This window comes from Camelus ferus, chromosome 1 (genome assembly GCF_009834535.1).
Source record: "Camelus ferus isolate YT-003-E chromosome 1, BCGSAC_Cfer_1.0, whole genome shotgun sequence".
Classification (NCBI taxonomy): domain Eukaryota; kingdom Metazoa; phylum Chordata; class Mammalia; order Artiodactyla; family Camelidae; genus Camelus; species Camelus ferus.
In genome coordinates, this window is record NC_045696.1 from 39,056,642 (window position 1) to 39,074,531 (window position 17,890).

The 17,890-nt window shown below is 42.2% G+C and overlaps 2 protein-coding genes across 12 annotated transcripts in view; one reads left to right on the forward strand and one right to left on the reverse strand.

The window, feature by feature from the left end:
- CRYBG3 (crystallin beta-gamma domain containing 3) overlaps window positions 1-17,432 on the forward strand; it is a 103,461-nt gene extending 86,029 nt beyond the window's left edge. The window contains 5 exon segments of the mRNA XM_032489790.1: window positions 6,208-6,347; window positions 9,123-9,246; window positions 13,664-13,822; window positions 14,778-14,937; window positions 15,684-17,432. Coding sequence (XP_032345681.1) covers window positions 6,208-6,347; window positions 9,123-9,246; window positions 13,664-13,822; window positions 14,778-14,937; window positions 15,684-15,772 — 672 coding nt within the window. The 3' untranslated portion in view covers window positions 15,773-17,432.
- RIOX2 (ribosomal oxygenase 2) overlaps window positions 13,018-17,890 on the reverse strand; it is a 29,480-nt gene continuing 24,607 nt past the window's right edge. For 8 of the 11 annotated variants that reach the window (XM_032489938.1, XM_032489921.1, XM_032489927.1 and 5 more), the window contains exons 10-11: window positions 17,736-17,852; window positions 13,018-16,590 (exon numbers count right to left, since the gene is read on the reverse strand). In XM_032489938.1, the coding sequence (XP_032345829.1) occupies window positions 16,540-16,590; window positions 17,736-17,852 (168 nt within the window). In that variant the 3' untranslated portion in view covers window positions 13,018-16,539. Of the gene's footprint in view, window positions 17,853-17,890 lie in introns of all 11 variants that reach the window. The other 3 variants (XM_032489952.1, XM_032489947.1, XM_032489916.1) reach the window with 2 other exon arrangements.

Below are 17,890 nucleotides of genomic sequence, written 5' to 3' on the forward strand. Positions count from 1 at the left end.
CTATAAAGTTAGGAAAAGACCATTCGACAGACTTCATTCTACCTCAAGGACCTATTATATGAATAAAAATGAATGAAAAAAATATATAAAGTACATACATTCTCTTTCCTGTCTTAAACTCATACAGTTGATGATTAGGGAAACTACATGAGAAAAAGGAAATATATTTGTATAAATTCATCCCCATTATTAAATCCTAGTTCAAGTCTGTGTAGCTTTAAAGAATGTCAAAAATTAGAAATTGACACAATATTATAAATTAACTATACTTCAATTAAAAAAGTCAAAAATTAGTAGTTGGATTTTAAAATTTTATCCAATTATATTGAAGATGCATTGATATAAATACATTCCTTCTAGTAGAGTGCTTGTACCCAGGGTCTCAGAGCTTCAAATTTAGACGGTGGGCACACCTGTTAAGTAGATGGGTAGGTAGGAATAAGGGTCACAGATACTTCCCCTCTGAGCAAGATGAAGTCAGCTCCTGGAGATAATATCACACCTGCCAATCAAAAATATTCTACATGGTAAAATTACTGGTACTTAGAACATTTTAGAACCGGAGGGTAAGGGTTAAAAACATGGCCTCTGGGGCCATAATGTCTAGTTTTAAATGCCAGCTCTTTTACTTACAGTATGTGACCTGTGCCTTGATTCCTCATCTGTAAAGTGGGGATGATAATGGTACCCATGTCAGTGGGATGTTGGATGGATTACATGAGTGAACATAGTTCTGTGATCCCTAACATGAATGTATTTTGGGATTTGGCATTTTTCACATTTTATTTATTTATTTATTTTTTAATTTTTTTAGCAATTAAAAAAATATTTATTTAAATTTACATATGTGTACTGTTCATTGTTTCTAAGAACAGTTTAGAGCTTTAGCTTTTTTTTATTTTTAATTTTTTTAAACTTTTTTTATTGAGTTATAGTCACTTTACAATGTTGTGTCAAATTCCAGAGTAGAGCACACTTTTTCAGTTATACATGAACATACATTTATTCATTGTCAAATTTTTTTTTGCTGTGAGCTACCACAAGATCTTGTATATATTTCCCTGTGCTATACAGTATAATCTTGTTTATCTGTTCTACATATGCCTGTCAGTATCTACAAATTTTGAACCCCCAGTCTATCCCTTCCCACCCCACCCCCCTCCCCCCCGGCAACCACAAGTTTGTATTCTATATGAGTCTGTTTCTGTTTTGTATTTATGTTCTTCTTTTTTAGATTCCACATATGAGCGATCTCATATCGTATTTTTCTTTTTCTTTCTGGCTTACTTCACTTAGAATGACATTCTCCGGGAACATCCATGTTGCTGCAAATGGTGTTATGTTGTCGGTTTTTATGGCTGAATAGTATTCCATTGTATAAATATACCACTTCTTCTTTATCCAGTCATCTGTCAATGGACATTTAGTCTGTTTCCATGTCTTGGCTACTGTAAATAGTGCTGCTATGAACACTGGAGTGCAGGTGTCATCCTGAAGTAGGGTTCCTTCTGGATATATGGCATTTTTCACATTTTAAAGTCATATGGCTCACATATAGCATATAAGAGAATACCCTTAGAAAGGCTCTGGGCAGCACCCCATAATTAAGCACATTTCTATTTCTGTAGCAAAATATAATCATAGCTATATGCAAGTTGGATAAATATTATAGTCTTCTACTTAGGTTTTTTGCCAAATGAATTAGATTTTTAAAAATTGGAGTTTTAGAGCTTTTTTGGATTTCAGATATATGTATCTCCATCCATCCATCAACAATCCCCTACCTATAGTGTGTGTGTACATATGATGCCCAACATATTAAATGCCATATATATTAATTACTATTACTGTAATACTTAAAAATATCATTTTAGTTGATGGGATGAGGAGTGATGAGTTGTTTCCATTCTTCCTTATTGAAAGTTCGTTTGTTCAAGTATTCTTTTTCTTTCTTAACCACATCCTCCTTTTAGAAATTGTATCCTCTCTGCATGGCTTAGACTTGACCCAGCAGGAATGTCCTGTTACTGCTGACACCTAAGAAGAGCCTTTGGCCCCAGATGGTTGGCTGTCTTCTAAGTTAGTGTGGACTGAGGCCAAGAGATTTGTAGAGCTCAAATTGTAATTAAATTCTGGCAGTTTCTGTTGTCCTTGGAAAGTTCCAGTTACTGTGTCATCTTCAGTTTTGAAGACTATTAATAGTCTATATCTCTACTTTCATGTTCGGAAAATGTGTCAGAAAAATAAGATTCTGAAATAGTTCTTCAGCACCCTGTATTTCTGAATGATTACCTTCCTAATCTTTCTAACCTTTCAGCACATTTATGAATCAAGTACATTTATAAATGTAAGTGCCGTTGACCCTTGAACAACACAAAGGATTAGGAGCACTGACCTCCCCCTACAACCCCAGCAGCCAGTGGAAAATCTGTGTACTGCTACTTCTGCCTCAAAAACAAGGGAACTGATAAATGTCTCACCCAAGGGCAGGAAGCTGAAACAGTCTGGATAGAATCAGGACTCAAACCTAGTTCTTTTGATTCCACATATTTTGATCTCTAATCAAACAGAAACTTTTACCCACACTTAGTTAAATATCCATAAAATGAAAATACACATACTATTTTTATTGGAAAAAATCCACCTGTCAGTGGACCCACACAGTTCAAACCTGTGTTATTCAAGATCCAACTGTATATTTGTGAATTAAGACCATTAAATTAAAACAACTTAAATAGAGAAAAGTCAATTTAAATATATATATATATATATCAGACATCTAGAGGGGGAATGACTTTAAGCTTAGAAACAACAGATGTTCTAAGATGAAAAGTTTGACAGTTTGGACCACATGATGATACCCGTTGTTGTCAGTGGAGAGGGGGGAGATTATTCCACATCAGTTAGTCATATTTCTTCCTTGGTTAATGCTGTTTGTTGGTTTGTGTTCTTTACCCGTTAGTGTATTGGGTCTCTTAGAAGATTCTTAAACTCATAAAAATACTCTCAGTCATTTTCTACAATTTTTTCCTTAATCTTCTTGCATTGTCATTTTTAAAAATTAAGTAAGTTTTATTAGGTTTTTAATTGGGGGGGGTTATTTGATTGATGGATGGATATTAATGGAAGTACTAGGAATTGAACCCAGAACCTCTTGCATGCTAACTAAGCACATGCTCCACCACTGAGCTGCATACCCTCTCCACCATCATCATTTTTAAAACAATTTTTGTGATCCTTTCCATCAAATTTTGCATTGTCACCTTAACATAAATTTTTAGATATACTGTTGCTAGATTGTCTTTGAATGGGGGAGTGAATTTGATGCAGTCTGAGTGACAATGGCAGTCTTTTAAAAACATCTTTGTGGCGTTCTGCAAAAGGAAGAGGGAAAATATACATTTTTCTTAGAACATTACTTAGCATTTAATTTACATCCCCAAGTAAGCTTTCAATTTTTCCCCTGTGGAACTGAAAATATTATGTCAGCATCAAATGCCTTTAATGTAAGTGTCTGTTGTTCTTGTCACAGCAAACTCTACTGGGGAGAGTGTTGCTGATGGCTGACCATGAGCCAGACCCAGGCCCCTTGCCTGTCTGCCCTTCCTTACTAATTAGTAACTCAGTGGGTAGATGTGTGAGGTACGCTGAAGTGCTTTTTCAAAAGCTCGAGGGTGAAGATGCTGGAGAAAGTCCAGCAGTAAAGTCGGGGGCTTATCTGTGGATTTTGATTATCCATTTGTTTTCAGTCACCAGTTTTAGTGGGTAATTTAGAGCTGGCTGTTGGCTGCGTTTCTAACCTACTGCTGCCTTGGATTCCTACATGGATATTTCTTCTATAAATGGTTGGGATGCTTCCAGTTCCTATTTTGCAGATAGCAGAAGAGAAGCTTGATCTTGCTTGCAGTCACTCAGGAACTCAGTGACTGGAGATGAATTTCCATCCCTGACCCAGTTTTTGCTGTTTACTGAAGGAAAATCAGCGCTCCGGGGCAGCTTTCTCACGCATGGCTGACTGTCTCACTGCACACAGTGATGCGCACCTTCTTTTCCAGCATCCTCTAACCCCTAAACCTGCACTATCCGACACCACAGCACTAGCCACGTGAGGTTGTTTAAATTTGAATAAATTAAAATGAAAGAAAATGAATTCACTTCCCATGGTCACGTGAGCCACATTTCAGATGCTCAGTGGCCACGTGTGGCTGGTAGCTCCCGTACTGAGGAGCACAGATACACAACATTCCTATTGCTGCAGGAAGTCCTATTGGACAGGGCTTCATGCCTTCCCTGACCCACAGGGAACCTTTGCCACATAACGTACAGAGAAAATTACTCACGCGTTTACCTAATTTAAAACCCTAGAGATATCTTGGCATTCTTTTTCTATATTTCCTCGGATTTCAGAGGAAGCACAGTTCATCCTTTTCAAAGCAATCCTTTCCCTCAGGGACTGAGTCCAGTCAGAGGTTCTGAGCTGACGGGACAGGGGGTCAGACCACTGCCTTCTTCCCTAGAACCACCCCTCTTGCCGAGCATTCTTCAGCTTCTTCCTCCGATGCTGCCACTTTCCACGGGGCCCACGGGTGTTCACAGAAGCCCCCAGCCCACTTCCCTCCTCCTCTTCATCAAACTTCTCTAAAAAAATAGCCTGTGTGCCCTGTCTGCAGTCTCTCCCCACACACTGTTTCACCGGTGAGGAATCTCAGGTACCAAGAAATGAAGTGACTCACCCAAAGTCACAGTGCTTCTGAGGGGCAGAGCGAGGTTATTTGCCCCTAAGATATATATCTTGCAGAGCTTTTGTAACAATCTCCTCATTCTTTCTACAGCGGTACAGGATTCCTCCGTGAATGCGCCGTAATTTACTTAATCAGTGCCCTCTTGTTAGACATTGAATTCGTTCTCCGTCCTCTGCTACTGCAAACACTGCTGCCAGGGATAACGCTTTCACAGTGCATTTTGCTCTTACGCAAGTATATCTGCAGGTCACCTGAACGAGCCGGGTGTTTGACCGTTTATTTACTGTTCTGAACATCCACAGTCCCTCCACTCATGCTCTGCTTCTCATGTACCACTTTATGGATAGTTCAGCCCAATCCTAGTCCCCTGCCCAGAAGCCTTCAGGGATGCCCAGTTTACAGGCAGTAAATCTGGCTCTGGCCTGTCGGTGTCAGGGAGAAGCGGGCGACTCAATACACAGTAGCAAACAGTAGGTGCACCTGACGCTGTTTCCTGTTGGACTCTGTGTTGGAGCCAAGGGGGTCTACTTGCCATTTCCCTAACGTGACTCACATATTTCTGTCTCCCTTCTTTGCACAGAGAGCCTTCCTTCTATTCTCCCTAGGGCCCCCCAGATCCATTGCATCCTTTGAGACTGAGCTCACACACCACCATGGCCGGGAAGCTTCCTTGAGTCCTGCTCCCTTCTGCTAAAAGGGATCCAGGCTTCCACTAGGAACTCTCACAAGGCACATGCTTCTCCGCCCTGGACTGCATTACAGCATCTGCACAGTTCTCCTAATTTAGCCACTCGTTAGTAACGCCCCGAACACAAGGATGGTGAACTTGTTTTGATTTCTTCCCCATCCTAGCATGGTACCTTGTACATATTCATGAATGAAAAAGAACAAAATTGATTCTCTTCTTGTCTGACATGAGGGCTTGGGCGAATACTTACTTTTAATGTAGAAATCACTCCCATCCCTGTGCATTCTGGCTTTTTGTCGCTGATGTTAAATGAGAAATGCCTTTTCTTCCCCCCTAGGAATGTTTTTAAGAGCCTAGAGAAATGAAGTCTTGTTTTCTCAGTGACTGCTTCCGTGACCTCCTGGGAAATGAGAGTGCCCTTCCGTTCTGTGTTTATTCTCTTGCCGGCCAAAAGCAAGGCAGGACCAAAATGTGGTCCGTATTACAGCACAACCAGACCTTAACATGTGATTGGAGCCAGGTCTCCACTTTCACTACGAGATTAAGATTGCTTTTCCAAAAGTTCAACTTTAGTATACAAAGGAAGTGAGTACAAATTAGTAATGGAATCTGACCTCGCCACTGCACTTTTGACTACAACACCATCAGAGGGTAGAGCGGTAAACGACACGCCCGTGAGAAGCAGTGGGTCCAGGGTGCCCTGCGTTCTGACTGGGAGCCACTGAGGTATGGCTGCCCTGTATGGTGATGCTTTTTTTGTCTTTTCTCTGCTGTTAGGTTTTTGAAGAGCCCTCCATTAGCCTTTTTGCTCTGGAACATTGTGAGGGGAGAGAGTTACACCTGGAAGAGGCTGTGAACTCTGTTCTGAACAAGGACCTGCACTTCTACACCCAGTCCGTGTGGGTGAAAAGTGGACTGTAAGTCTGGGACGGGGGCTGGGCTTGCTTCGGTCACTCTGGTAGGACGGAGTTGCACAGCTGCGTTTTAGTGCCCGCGCTGCTGTGTTTTGGTCTGATGGTCCACTTACTCCTCTTCTCTCTCCATGTAATACCAGTAGTTCCTCTTCAGGCACGAGAAGGCTGTGGCCTGTGTCCAGGGGCACAGCAGGCAGCGGTCTGGGAGAAGAGCCCTCGGGGAGAGAAGGGCTGCCTTGTGTTCAGACCCTGTGTCCTCGAGTAGGTGGACCATGTGAGCTTAACCATTTGCGCCCACCTTCCTTTCAGGAGAAACCTCATTAAACTGGCAACTTTGGCCAGTTGAGACCATTGCCTGCTTCAGACACGTGACTGTCTGTAGGACTAACAGGGTTTTGTGTTTTGTTCTGCCATCTCCTTTACTCTTGGGCTGCTGGCTCCAGAGCGCTTACGCTCACACTTGGAGTCCTGGCTGAGCCAGCCCGCCCGCCAAGGTTGCTGTTCATGCAGATTGTTGGTCAGGGTGGATCCAGGTCCTGTGGGGCCTGCACTTTTGCAGTCTGGGGAGATGACTCTAAGAAATGAAATGAAATATGATGGATACATAAATTCGTTATGAACTTGCATATTTATTGAAAACAAAAATGATAAGCAGCCTGCAAGTGAGGGGCACTGAGTTGAAGCGCCAATGCTTCCTAGAAAATCTGCCTCTCAAGCCATTTTTTTGTTTTGTTTTATTATAAGTACTGAACCCAGGACCTTCTGCATGCTAAGCACATGCTCTACTGCTGAGCTATGCCTACCCCGCCGAGGCCGTTTCTGAGAGGGACTGTCAGCCTGCATCTTTGGTGTTTTGGTACCAAAAGTTGACTGAAAGAACACACATAGCTCTCAGTGATTAATACAGATGCCTGTTTTCATGTCTTAAGACTTTCAAACTGTTTGATAATCGACTGCTTGTTTTAAATATTTGGGGATAATGAAAGAGAAAGCTGAGATTGTGAATTGATTTGAAAATTTACTATAAGTGGTTTCTGTATCATTCACATGTACAGCAGTTTAAATTTCCTTCTGCAAAGCATTTCACCTGGTTTGATGTTTATTAAACATAAATTGATTTGCTCTCTAAGCCTCATAACCCATATATTGTATCCCAGTATATTATTTACCACTGAATGAAGTCTGAACTGAATTCTACATCCCTGTGGTACAGGACTTTCATAGCATTTTTGTACATTTCTTTTTTTTTTTTTTCCCCCACATTTTGAAGTGCAACTGATGATTATTGATTCACTTTTGGAAATTTCTCACAGGCTAATTTCACTTTGTACATAGAAATCTGGTGCCATTTTATCTTAACATCATATTTCTTCTCTTGAGCTCACCTTCACTCACTGTTCTGGATTCTCTGCAAGAGAACTGCTGCGTGGAGTGAGGAAATGGTGAAGGCTGTCTGAGGATCCTTCTAGGCTACAGATGGCTCACAGAACACCCCCTAGTGCACAGCCAGCTACCCTCAGTGACAAGTTTTGTTTTGTTCTGTTTAATCACCATGTTTTCCCATCTCTCTGATCTTTGGTGGTGATGGGGGCCAAGCTTTAACGCTTTGCAGCTGTGGAATTCACATCTTGCTTAGGTTTTTATAACTGAGACTCACCTGCCTATAAGCTGGAGAGGTGAGTCAGTCTCTCCATGGTCCCGCTGTCCTAACCCTGCACCAGTCTGGTGGTTTAGATTGTGTCGGCAAGAAGGGGCAGAGGGGAGGTTGTCTCTCTCGCTCATTCATCTGTAATCTGGCCAGGCCTGAACTCGGCTGTGGGGAGCAGGGCACTTTGTCTGAACCAAGCAAGGCAGCTGCCTCATCTTCCATACATACTTTCCAAAAGCACCTCTTGCGGGTGACCTGGAGTCCTGCTGAGAATTTCAGAGCCTCCTGGCAGCCCCACCAGATTCTCCTTAGCTGTCCAGCTTGATAACCACCTTGGGCTGGGCTCGGCAAACTTTTTCAAGAAAAGGCCAGATGGTCTTTTCAGTCTGTTGGCCGTCCTGCCTCTGTCACAACTGTTCCACATACTGTTGTGGTATAAGAGCAGCCAAGGCCAGCCTGGAAAGCAACAGGCTGACTGTGTGCCACTGAGTAGGGCTCCGGATACTCACCTCCAGGGCCTGCACACTTTTATACATTTTCCGACTTGGTGCACAGTGAAGGTCCCCAGGGTACTGAGAACAAGTTGCTTTGGAGACCTTAAAGGAAGAGTTCAGACAGGATCTCTATAGATAATTTTAATTAGTCCTCTCCTGGAGAAGTTGTGGAAGGAGGTGTGCCTGGAGAGGTGGCTGGAGCCACCCAGAGAAGCTGCTGAGGATGAGGGACGATGAGCCTGAGAGTGGGACAGGAAGCTGGTGTCTCTTACCTGGGTGATGGGGAGGGGTTACAGTCTACCCTTGAATGTTACATTATGGAAAAAACTTGGCATTATCAAAGGAACATGGGATTGTAGAGCTGGAGGGAACCTTGTTTTGGAAGTAAGGAAACCAGAACCCTGACTGGAATCTAAATCTTCGGCGCCCTGGCCCAGTGGGCTTTCTCCTAGTCCTCCCTGCTTTTTCCTGCATTTTCCCTTAAAATACACTCTTAAAACATTGTTTTTCCTAAAAGAAGAATCTACAAACTTAGAAGTTTTACAGAATGAGCCCTATATGGTATAGTAGCAGGTATTTTTTGATTAGAAATTGCTTTCTGTTTTAAGCATCCCATTTCTTCTTGTTCTCATATAGGTGGATAGCTTATGAAGGACCCAATTTCCTAGGAAGACAAATCCTACTCAAGCCTAACGAGATCCCAAACTGGACAGCGTTCAGTGGATGGAAAACAATCGGCTCTCTCCGTCCTATGAAGCAGGTAAGGAGAAAAGAAACTGAAGTCCCCAAATAACTTGATTTCCTAGTAGAAATGTCACAAACCACAGCATCTGAACCATGGACTGTTTAATTCAGCTTGCCATTTATGTTCCAGGGGGATCGGATTAGGATGAGGATCTTTATAAAATTGTACCTAAGGTCAGCATAGGGTTTTAGCTTTGAGTCCAAAGTCGTATTGAACTTGTTGTCTTTTCTTGGAAAAATAAGTGTCTTAAGCTCTGTGGCAAGCAGCAGAAACAAAAATGAGCTCTGAGAGTGCACTAAGTTTTACTTCCTAAGTATCTGACTTCTCCCCTCCACTTACATAATACTCAGGAAGGATCCTGGCATCTAATTAACGGGATATTTATTGCACACCTACTGCTTGTCAGTCTTCTATTCAAAAGCTTCCCACTGCACGTGGGGTGCAGTCTAATCTCTGCAACGTGGCCTCTGTGATCTGGCTCCCCCGGCCCCTCCAGCCTCGTCTCTCACCGTCTCTGTCACCTGCATCGGCACAGGGTGCTTTCCCATGCTAGCACAGGCCGTGCCCTCTGTCTGCAAGTTTTGTCCCTCATTCTTTGGCCAGTTCTCACTCCTCTAAGTCCAGCTCAAGTGTCGGGTCCTCCAGGATGCGTCTTTCACCCTCTCCCAGTGGAAATCAGATCCCTAAAGACCAGGTTCCTTTTCTACAAGATACTGCGTGCGGCCGGTAAGCAGTAGTTGTTGGGCTGGGCGCTTTCTCCCTCTGCTGCGAGGCATGGACTGTGCACGTGTGCTCACTGCTCTGCACCTGGTGCCCGTCACCACGTCTGGCACATTGTGGGAACTGAGGGCCTATTTGTCTCATGAAGGAATGAATGTGTAAGTGGGTAAATGAATGTCTGACATTATGCAACAAATTATGGACGATATGTAAGGCTAGACATGGTTTCTGCCTTATCGGAGCTTACATTTTTGTTGGGTAAAACACACGTAGCTCAGAGCAGTAATATAAAATGCAAAACAGTGTATGGTCATCTAAAAGCCACAGGCAGTGCCTGATTTTGAGGAAGGAAGTTTGATAGGAGGTTCCGTGGAGGGTGGGAACCCAGGCTAGGCTGCTGGGGCGCCATGGCCCATGGATGTGCCATTTGGACTTATCTCATCCCTTTAGAAATGCTTTCTCACTTGATTCCAACAATAGTCCTTTAAGGTGGGAGTTATTACTGTTGACCCTTGAACAACATGGGTTTGAACTGCGCGGGTCCATTTATGTGCAGATTTTTCCAGTAAATACTACAGCACTACAAAAACGATCTGCCTGGGTTGGCTGAATCCGCACATGCAGAACTGAGAATACGGGGTACAACTGTAAGTTATACTCAGATTTTCAACTGCATGATTGATGCCCCAACCTCCACGTTGTTCAGAGGTCAACTGTATTCCCATTTTCTGGAAGGAAAAATAAGGCTGAGAGAGAGAAAGCAAATTGGCAAGTCATCCAAGTGTCAGAACAAGGATTTGAACCCACATCTTAAATGCTCTAAAATCTGTGTTCTTAAACAACCACACCCTACTTTCCTGCAAAATAAGACAAACATTTGTAAGACAAACATTTACAGGGTGGCACCATATAGCTCAGGCCCTGAGCTGAGGGTAGCATAGTGGTTATAAATGCTGAGGCTCTGAGGCTAGATGTGACGCATGAAGTGGCAAATACACGGTAGCCAGTAAAAGAAATTACCCTAATTGGTCTTGCTGCCCCCTTCTCTCCCTCCCTCTCTCTGTCTCTCTCACACAGAGACATGTGCATGTGTGCACACTATGCTCACCTCCCCCGCTCTGGTTCTGTTGGTTCAAACCCTAGCTCTGCCCCTCAGAAGTGAAGCAGTAGTCAGTCAGTCAGGTAGTCTCTTCATTTCTTGGCACTTCAGATCCTCACTGGTGAAACCATGATCACATCGCTTACCTCTCAGTATCACTGTGAGGATTAAAGAGCCTGGCACAGCATCTGGCTGTGGTGTTACCACAGTAACACATTTATTTTGAAAGATTATTCATGATGTCCCTTGAAAACCAGAGATGCTCATCTGAGGGATACCAGACTTCAGTGCACTTTTCTGGCGGAGAGTGTGGTACAGCCTCCCCTGACCTGCATATCTTGCTCATCCCTCACTCGTGTCACATGGGAGGATGGGTAACACTCCACCCCAAAAGCCTTGGGGGTGAAAATCAGGGCCAAAGTGGGATTTCAGTTTAACTTTTACCAACTATTTAATAATGCTTAATCCCATGTTGTTAGAAACTTTAGAAACCAAGTTGGAGGCTGAGAATATTTACCTCACTTTTGAAAGGGGGTTCCTTGCTGGTAAGGATGTCTCTGCCTATTGTCCTGGGTCCTGAGATAAAGGAGATTTAGAACAGTAGCCTCTCCTTTTCCATAGACGTTTTTTGACCATTGCCAGCATGTCTGTTACTCTCCTTACATTGTACTTTAAATGTTTAACCAGAATAGGAATCATTTAATTTCAAAATTTTCTAATAGATTATTCTCCCTTTGTTTATTTCGGCCACAGCTCTGAAACCCAGCAAAGGGATTCTGGGTTTCTAAAACAGTATTATGAGTCATATTTCCTCGTTGGTAAGGCTGTTGGCACTGCTTTAGTTCATATTTCTTGTTTAGAAATTCAGGAGTAATTAACACGTGATCCTCTCTGAGGCTGGGAATTAGGAAGTCACTAAGGCACTTGTAATGCGTATCAGTGTTTGAATGTATAATTACAGAGGAGTCAGACTACAAGTGTGTAATAAGGGTAATTAGTACCTTGCTTGAGTTAATTGATTAAAACTGTGATGTTTGGTCCTAACATAATTGGAACGCTGTCCTCTGTGAAGGTCACACCTGTTTCCTTGCGTGTACAAGGTAAGGACACTGTAGTAAAGGATGTCCTGAAGCCTCAAGAATAATTGCAGTGGGAGACTTAAAGGAGTATGTGATTTACAGACTTACGAATTAGAGACATTAAGTCCTTACTGTTGCCTTATGCATGTGGAAGTAGTGGTGTGAAACATGTAAAACATTTTGCCTACGAGAGGCCTCTTTCACCTGCTTTAAGTTACCAGATTTAAAAAAAAGTGTCCTTTCATTCACTTAAGTGGTCAGAACGTTTATTTCCTTAGGAAGCCTAAACATGACAGCAGTTTACCAAAATTCAGCTGGCCTCGTGTCTATCCATCGTAAGTTTCAAAACAGAATATTCACAGGCAGCCTCACCCTGATACCTTGTTGCAGGTCCCTGGCACTTAGGTCTCCCCGAGTGACAGTGCTCCCTCATTAAATAACAGGCTACGTGTTATTACTGTTTAGCGAGGTTTCAGTCAGGATGCTAACACCTGACCCAAGGCAGGGATGTTGGGCATCCTGTATTTTATTACATTAAGCCAGGAGTCCAAGTCCTGGTTCTGTGCAGCTTCAGTCATGTGCTGTGTCCCCGTCGTCACTGCCACCTTTGGAACCAGTCTCTTATACCCTGTGTCTAAGAGTAACTAGTATGTTTCTGCACTGGCCTTAGAGCAACAGGGTGAAGAGGGAGGGTTTTGGTGCAGACAGACCTGGCTTTTACATATCTGTGTTAACCTTATTTATAAAATGCGGGTCATAATTGTACTTTCTTAAAGGGTGGTTCTGGTCACTAATTCTGATAGATGACACAGTGGCCCAGAAAGCATTTAACACACTGCTTAGTATGCACTAAATCTCAATAAATAATAACTCATCCTTAGAGGCAAGTCCTAGATTTAACATTTTATTTGAAAACTTCCTGTATATATTCCAAGCCCAGGAGATGAAGTCCCTTGTGACCGAGTTCTTCCCTTGAAGTATAAAAGTCAACAAAGTCTAAATGTAAACAGAGAGAGATTACCAGAGCTACATGGGCCCTCAGCGTCTGGGTTTTTTAGCACCACCCACAGCGGTCAGTTGGCACTTAATCGCAGCTCAAGCCAGTATGTCTGATTATTGTCCTGTCTCTACTGAGTTGTTGTTAGACACAGGTAGGTAGCACCTTGCCCTTATTCCTACTCCCCTGCCGCTCCCAGCCCAGCATCCCAAACAAGACACGTCAAGTCCCTAATTCTGCACCACTGCCTTGCCCATAATGGAGTCCTAGTGAATGAAATGACCACCTTTTACGCTTCCAAAACAGCATACTTCAGAAAAATACACTAGAGATTGTTCAATTTAAGCTGTGTGCTCAGTGGGCTAAGGCTTTGTCCATAGAAAATATTAATTTAGACATATTTCCTTAAAGGGTGAAACTGATAAATCAGCTAAATTCCATCACCTCTCACTTCCCTTCCAAGCTTTCCTTTGGAAGGACTGACTTCCAGATTCAAAGGTTTTTTTTTCCTAAATGGCTCTGTTTCTCCCGCCACAGCCTGCAGTGTACATTAGGATAAAGAACCGAGCCCAGGATGAGTACCTGACCGTCACCGGGAACGTGGCTGACACACGGGCGACCTCTGTGTGCTTGTCTCCATACAGTGGGAAGAACACTCAGATCTGGCACTACTGCCGAGGACTCTTTAAATCCAAGGTAACCAGCCCCACAGACGCTGTTCCCCACTCTGTGGTCTTTGGATTTTTTTCTGTTGGAAACCAGAATCTTGCCTAATCAAAAGGCATCATAAGGTAACGCGACTTCCTGTAAACAGTCTGTTGCATAATTATAACACTGACACATGTTACTGAAGCATTTAAGTGAAATGGACTCAGAAACCAGATTTTCTACATCAAAAGTTTCTCCATTTTAAAGTACAAAGCAAGATTATAATATACTGTGGATATTCCTCAATGATTTTTTTAAACCAATCAGAAAAGACACTACCCAGTTGGACACTGTGCTTCTGTGAGACATTCCTCACACTCTGTGGCCCATAAAATCGGCCGTCTTTGTGATTCCAGATATGGTAAGGCCTTCTCATTGTCAAAATATACAGTGATAGAAGCAGCAAGCTGCTGTTTCTGAAGAAAGCTTAGAAAATAAAATTTAGGTCTGTTTTTGTGCAACCCTTCCACTGAGTTTTGATGCTGTGGGGAATGGAACACCAGTTTTACTGTATCACCAGTAAATTACTTCTTTTAAGTGCTTTTCATTTTTGTTGAAGCATGAGAAAAAAGTAGATATTGTCTGAGTATCTAGCACATCACCTGATGTTTTTGTCAGGAAAACAGGCTCGACCATATACATATAAGCTAACAGGGACTCAACATTTAATTCTAATTCAACAAAACTTTTCTTGACCATCTGTTGTCAGATCCAGATGTCCTTTTAAAAACAAGTACCTCTAGTTCTATAGATTAATTCCATACCATCTCCCTTCAGCCATAAAGACTCAAAAAGTTGACTGAGATTATAATTATGCTGTATACTTTTTTAAGATAAGACAGACATGGAATGTCTGATTTGTTCACATGAAAGAAGAGGGACCCAATCCAACTGATTGTAGCAAACAACACAGTTCTGCCCATTTATTTCTTGACCCTTTTAGGCCAATAATACATGTCTTGATGTGATCGGTGGTCGGGACACACCTGGAGCTAAAGTCGCCCTATGGACTGAACACGGGCAGTTGAGGCAGAAGTGGAGACTGAACAAAAATGGAACCATCAGCTCCTACCTCAGTGATCAACTTGTCCTTGACGTTAAAGGTGGGCCTGTGCTGAAACCCAGTGTTCTGTGTCCTTGAATATTCATTTTACATTCCAAACCCCCTCCTCAGTAAAAGAAGTCCTTGTGTATAAGAGAAATATTAAGTCATTTTAAATTATGCTTGAAAAAGTTGAGATATGCCATTTTAACAAACAAAACAATTAGCGCTATATACGGATCAAGCAGAAAAAGCCTCAGGCTTTGTTCATCAGTACAGTTGTAAAGCTGTCAATCACTATATGATCTCTGAGAACAATTCTAAGTTTGAAGCATCATCAACCATAAGATGTCATCTTTTTCTTAAAGAAACACCTCTGACTTTCTATTGTGAATTGTGTAGTCCTTAAAAGCCCTCAATTAAAATTCATGGTAGGTATCATTTAAACTTGTTTTTGAATTCAGCAAGGTCAGGGCCAATATTACTCAGTGCTGTTGCTCTAATTGGGTTAGTCATAGCCACCTTTGGTGTAGAAACAAAAACCCAGTACCTGACTTGGAGCCAGGGTGCTGTCAGAGCACCATGTTCTTAGAAGCCCATTGTTAGGAACACGGGTTATGCAAGCATCTATTACAGCTCTTAGTTTTTCAGTCTGAGTCATAAGGTACGATTTGAGGTAAAGAAGAGCTACGCCTGTTTAACCTCAGATTCTGCTTTACAAATGACGTAAACAAAAGCTCGTGAAAACTGAAATTGTTATGCACCTGTGTGAACAAACGATCTTTCCTTTTGGAATTTCTATTTTAGGAGGAAATTATTACGACAAAACTCATGTAATTGTAAATCAGCCCCTGGAGGGAGAAGAAACACAGAAGTGGGACATTGAAATATTGTGAGAGACCCTGCAGCCTCCCTGAGAGTCAGCACAGGGAGCAGGGACCACGTCCCGTGGAAAGGAAGCTGCTCACCCTCACACTCCTGGATCACTGAGCGAACTTCTTCCCCAACTACAAGACTGTGGCTCTTAACCATAGAAAAGCTCAAAATATTCTTGCCAGTCATTCCATGTTCCTCTGAAGAGCGTGTTCTGATTTCTGGGAGATTGTATTCCCACCTGATCTCCAGCTTTGGTGAGCAAGTTTCCTGAGGTCTGTTTCCTCTCCTCTCCACCGAACAGGAATCCTAGTCCTGACTGTTGTCAGACGCTGGTGATGCTGTCATCCTGTGTTAGCTGTTAACCCCCTAGCAGACGCGTGTATGAGCGCCAGGCACAGGGAAGCAGGGTCCTATAGGTCAAGTCAGACTTTTAAAAAGGTGAATACTTTTTTAGCAATATCTGAAAACATATTTAATAAACCTTCCTATTAAGCTGCTGTATTAGATAAATAGTCAAGGTTCTCTACTGAGGCTTTTTATAACTGAAGCACTGTAAGTATTCACACTTGTCACTGCCCCCAGGGAGGGGCCTCAGCTTTGTAAGGAAAATGGCTCAACTACTGGAGTGTTTTCTGTGGCTGCTCTTTGCTCAGTCCTTCAAACTAAAAAAGCACAAATAATATGCAGCCATCCTGGCACTCTCAGTATTAACAAAGACACCCTTCTGGGTGACAAGACTCTAACCAAGGCTTACCTGTCCCTGAGCAGAGACCTCCCTGATCTGCCCTCACGGTATAAAGACTCTGTCACCCACGTAAAAGATCAAATTTTTCTTCGCCTGAAGTAAAAGAAAATTTCAAACATTCAAAACCAAGCGGTATTTGAGCTTGACTTATATACCATTTTACTTTACAAAATGACAAACTGTTTTTTACTCCCGTTTGGAATAGCTTTCATTCAAGCAAAATCAGGTAGGACATCGTCTTTGACTTGGTTACAAGTAATCGTTACCACCAGTCACCATGCAATCCACAAGCACCTTGCCCTCCTCAGTTGGTTTTAAACGTAAATTGAGACAACAGTTTCCTTCATCCCCAACTTTTGCCAGAAAGCAGAAAAACATCTGCCCTATTTTTATATAGAAAGATTAAATTCTCCAGTGATATTTTTTAAAAAGTATCAACCTATATGCACTTTAGAATATAAAATAACAGTGAGCTGTTTTAACTCAAGACCCACTATTTTGAGTATTTTTTATAGAGACTTGGTCTTTCCATGTAAATATTATTGGGGCTTCTTTTTTTTTCCTTCAATCTCAGGCTCTTTTGTCACCTTTCAAGCAACATCTGTAAAAACCCCTTTATGCCCATAGCTGCGATGGCCTCTTACTAGTAAGGCAGTATTATTTAATGAAATTTATGTTATAGGAGTAACTTTATTTTAATGGGGAGGGGGGCTTGTGTATACATGAAGGTATGTATATTTTCATTGTAAAAAACCAAGTTAAATTTTCTTTTTCTTCATGTTAATTGTTTAAAATTTTTCCAGAGCCAGTGAGGCTCTTTAAAGAAGCTGTTTATTCCAAAGAACAAAGCCAGGTAACATTTAATTTTAAATGAAACACTTATTAGAGCTGTGCCTTTTCTACCACACTGGATTAAATAAACTTGTCAGAAAGTGTGGTTTTGTCACTTTCTGGGGCATTTAGTAAGTAATCTGGTATTCTTTCTTCCATGTGCCTCTGTTAATACTTATGGCCAACTGACCCCCTGTATCGGGCAGGTCTCGTGTTATAAGGTACGCAGGTGTGAGACACACGGGTGAGGAACATTACATTCATCTCATCCTTGGCTCAAAGCCCACATATCTGTAGAATCACGTGTCTATATAAATATCTTAAAATCAAGTAGCTATAGACATATTTAAGACTAAGTGAAGGCACTAGACTACTTGGATTAAACATTCTGTCCAGAGGGACACTACCAGGCTGTGCTTTTCCTCATCCGTAGTAAGTTTCAGGTCCTTGACAGAAACAGCTGAACTGCTCCAAATTTGCTTCAGTGCATCCAAGTGCGATAAAGGAAAGCGAAGTCCATGAGACTGAAAAGAGATAAACCATTTAGTCCAATAAGGTTCTA